Source organism: Acyrthosiphon pisum, chromosome A1 (assembly GCF_005508785.2).
Source record: "Acyrthosiphon pisum isolate AL4f chromosome A1, pea_aphid_22Mar2018_4r6ur, whole genome shotgun sequence".
NCBI lineage: Eukaryota > Metazoa > Arthropoda > Insecta > Hemiptera > Aphididae > Acyrthosiphon > Acyrthosiphon pisum.
In genome coordinates, this window is record NC_042494.1 from 3,684,625 (window position 1) to 3,686,433 (window position 1,809).

General features: G+C 26.3%; 1 protein-coding gene across 1 annotated transcript; it reads left to right on the forward strand.

Moving 5' to 3' along the window:
* The first annotated feature begins 1,184 nt into the window (after nucleotides 1-1,184).
* LOC100574296 (fatty acid synthase-like) lies at nucleotides 1,185-1,773 on the forward strand. The gene is made up of 2 exons (XM_029486504.1): nucleotides 1,185-1,442; nucleotides 1,504-1,773. Exons 1-2 carry the CDS (start codon nucleotides 1,302-1,304, stop codon nucleotides 1,765-1,767), a joined length of 405 nt encoding a protein of 134 aa, XP_029342364.1. The 5' UTR covers nucleotides 1,185-1,301; the 3' UTR covers nucleotides 1,768-1,773.
* The last annotated feature ends 36 nt before the right edge of the window (nucleotides 1,774-1,809 follow it).

The window sequence follows — 1,809 nt, forward strand, 5'->3', positions numbered from 1 at the left end:
TTAAACTTAAAAATTAATTAATTTAAAAAAAGTACAAAAAAAAACAAATTTTCAAAATTTTTAAGTTCTCAAAGAAAGTTGAAAATTTTTAAGAAATGTTCAATGAAAAAAAAAAATTTAATTTAAAATGTTCAAGCTTACATCTCTAGTCATTCCTAATTCACATTAACCTAATTTTTGATATTTAGGTATAAAAGTGAATTTTAAAGCGAGTTATAAGTATTTTATGATGTACAAACCATACACAATTTTAGAGTACTCATAAATCGCTTTAAAATTAAAATATAATGAAAGTCCCAAGAGGTTTCCCAGATAATAATCATGCCTTTAGATTTTATAATTATTACTCTAATTTTTAAAATAACGGAGATTCATGTGTTCTGCTGAACGTTCAATTAACTATGTTACGCACTTGTGAAACAGAGACAACCCAGACGGGGATCACATTCTCTTATAATATTTCATATTGGTAATGCAGTTGTACATTATCCTAGTTTTTGATATTCATGTCTAAAAATATTTGATTTAATTGTATCAACTAACAAAGTGGTTACGGAATAAAATCACAACAATGCAATATTATGTATTTATATTTACAACTATAGAATCGCATATGTTCTAAAACCTAATTAATTTATAAAATAATCATCACCATAATTATATAAAATTCCAAATGGTTTATCCACAAAACTAACTGACAATATCCAGGTTCAAATTTATTAAATTGTTTGATATTGCAAAGGCTTAACCACGGTATCTGTGAGACCACCAAACTATAATTTAATACTGTTATAGTGATGATTATACTAATAGGCTAGACTGTGCTTCTTGTCTACAATTATACAAAAAGAATTGGGAAGTAAAGTAAACTGTATACTATATAAAAAAATGCATAAGGTATGATTTCGTGTATAATCATATGAATAAATAATGGAATCGAAACCATTACCAAATAACTATACAAGTTATACATCTTAATTAAAAAATTAAATATTATTACCTATACATGGTATAATTTAAAATAATATAAATATAATAAAAAAAACAAGATTCCTCATTAAAATCTACATTTTTACTATAGATAACTAAAAAAAGATAATAATATAATGTTTGAAAAATATATACTATCTACTAATAATTATCAACTATGACTATAAGGTAGGTATATTTTTCGTTATAAATAATATTAGGATTTTGATTTAGCTGACGGGTATAACAGATCAGAAGCTTGTATTGTTTTGTATCTTCAAAAAGCTTCTGAAGCCAAACGTTCATACGGAACATTGTTGAATGTAAAATCAATGCAGTTTGGTAATCATGATGGGACACTAACCGAGCATGATGGAAATCACTTTAAATCATTGCTATTAGATTCTTATAAAGAAGCTGACATAGATCCGGCTACAGTAGATTTCATAGAAGCTTACGGATCGGGAATTAAGGTAATATTAACCAAAAATGTATATTAATACTCAATACTTTAATTTAGCGTTAATTTTACAGAATGAAGATGCTATGGAATTAAATATCATGGAAGAAGTGTTTTGTACTGAAAATAGAAGGACACCTTTAAAAGTGGGTTCCGTGAAAAGTAACGTAGGTCACTGTGAAGTGTCTAGTCTCTTTATGTCAATTGTAAAAGCCATCATTACGCTGGAAAGTGGATACATACCACCTAACATAAATTACACAGGACCAAATAATAATGTAGCAGCGTTAAAGAATGGAAAAATTCAAGTAAGTGTAATACAATTAGTTTTACTATAATTTTTATTTAAAGAGATAAATTAATATATTAGAATCATCCGT

Excerpts from the sequence above, each read along its gene's own strand:
- LOC100574296 (XM_029486504.1), top strand. The coding sequence starts at position 1,302 with ATGCAGTTTGGTAATCATGATGGGACACTAACCGAGCATGATGGAAAT. Across the intron at positions 1,443-1,503 it reads CTTACGGATCGGGAATTAAG|AATGAAGATGCTATGGAATT; the intron begins GTAATATTAACC and ends TTAATTTTACAG.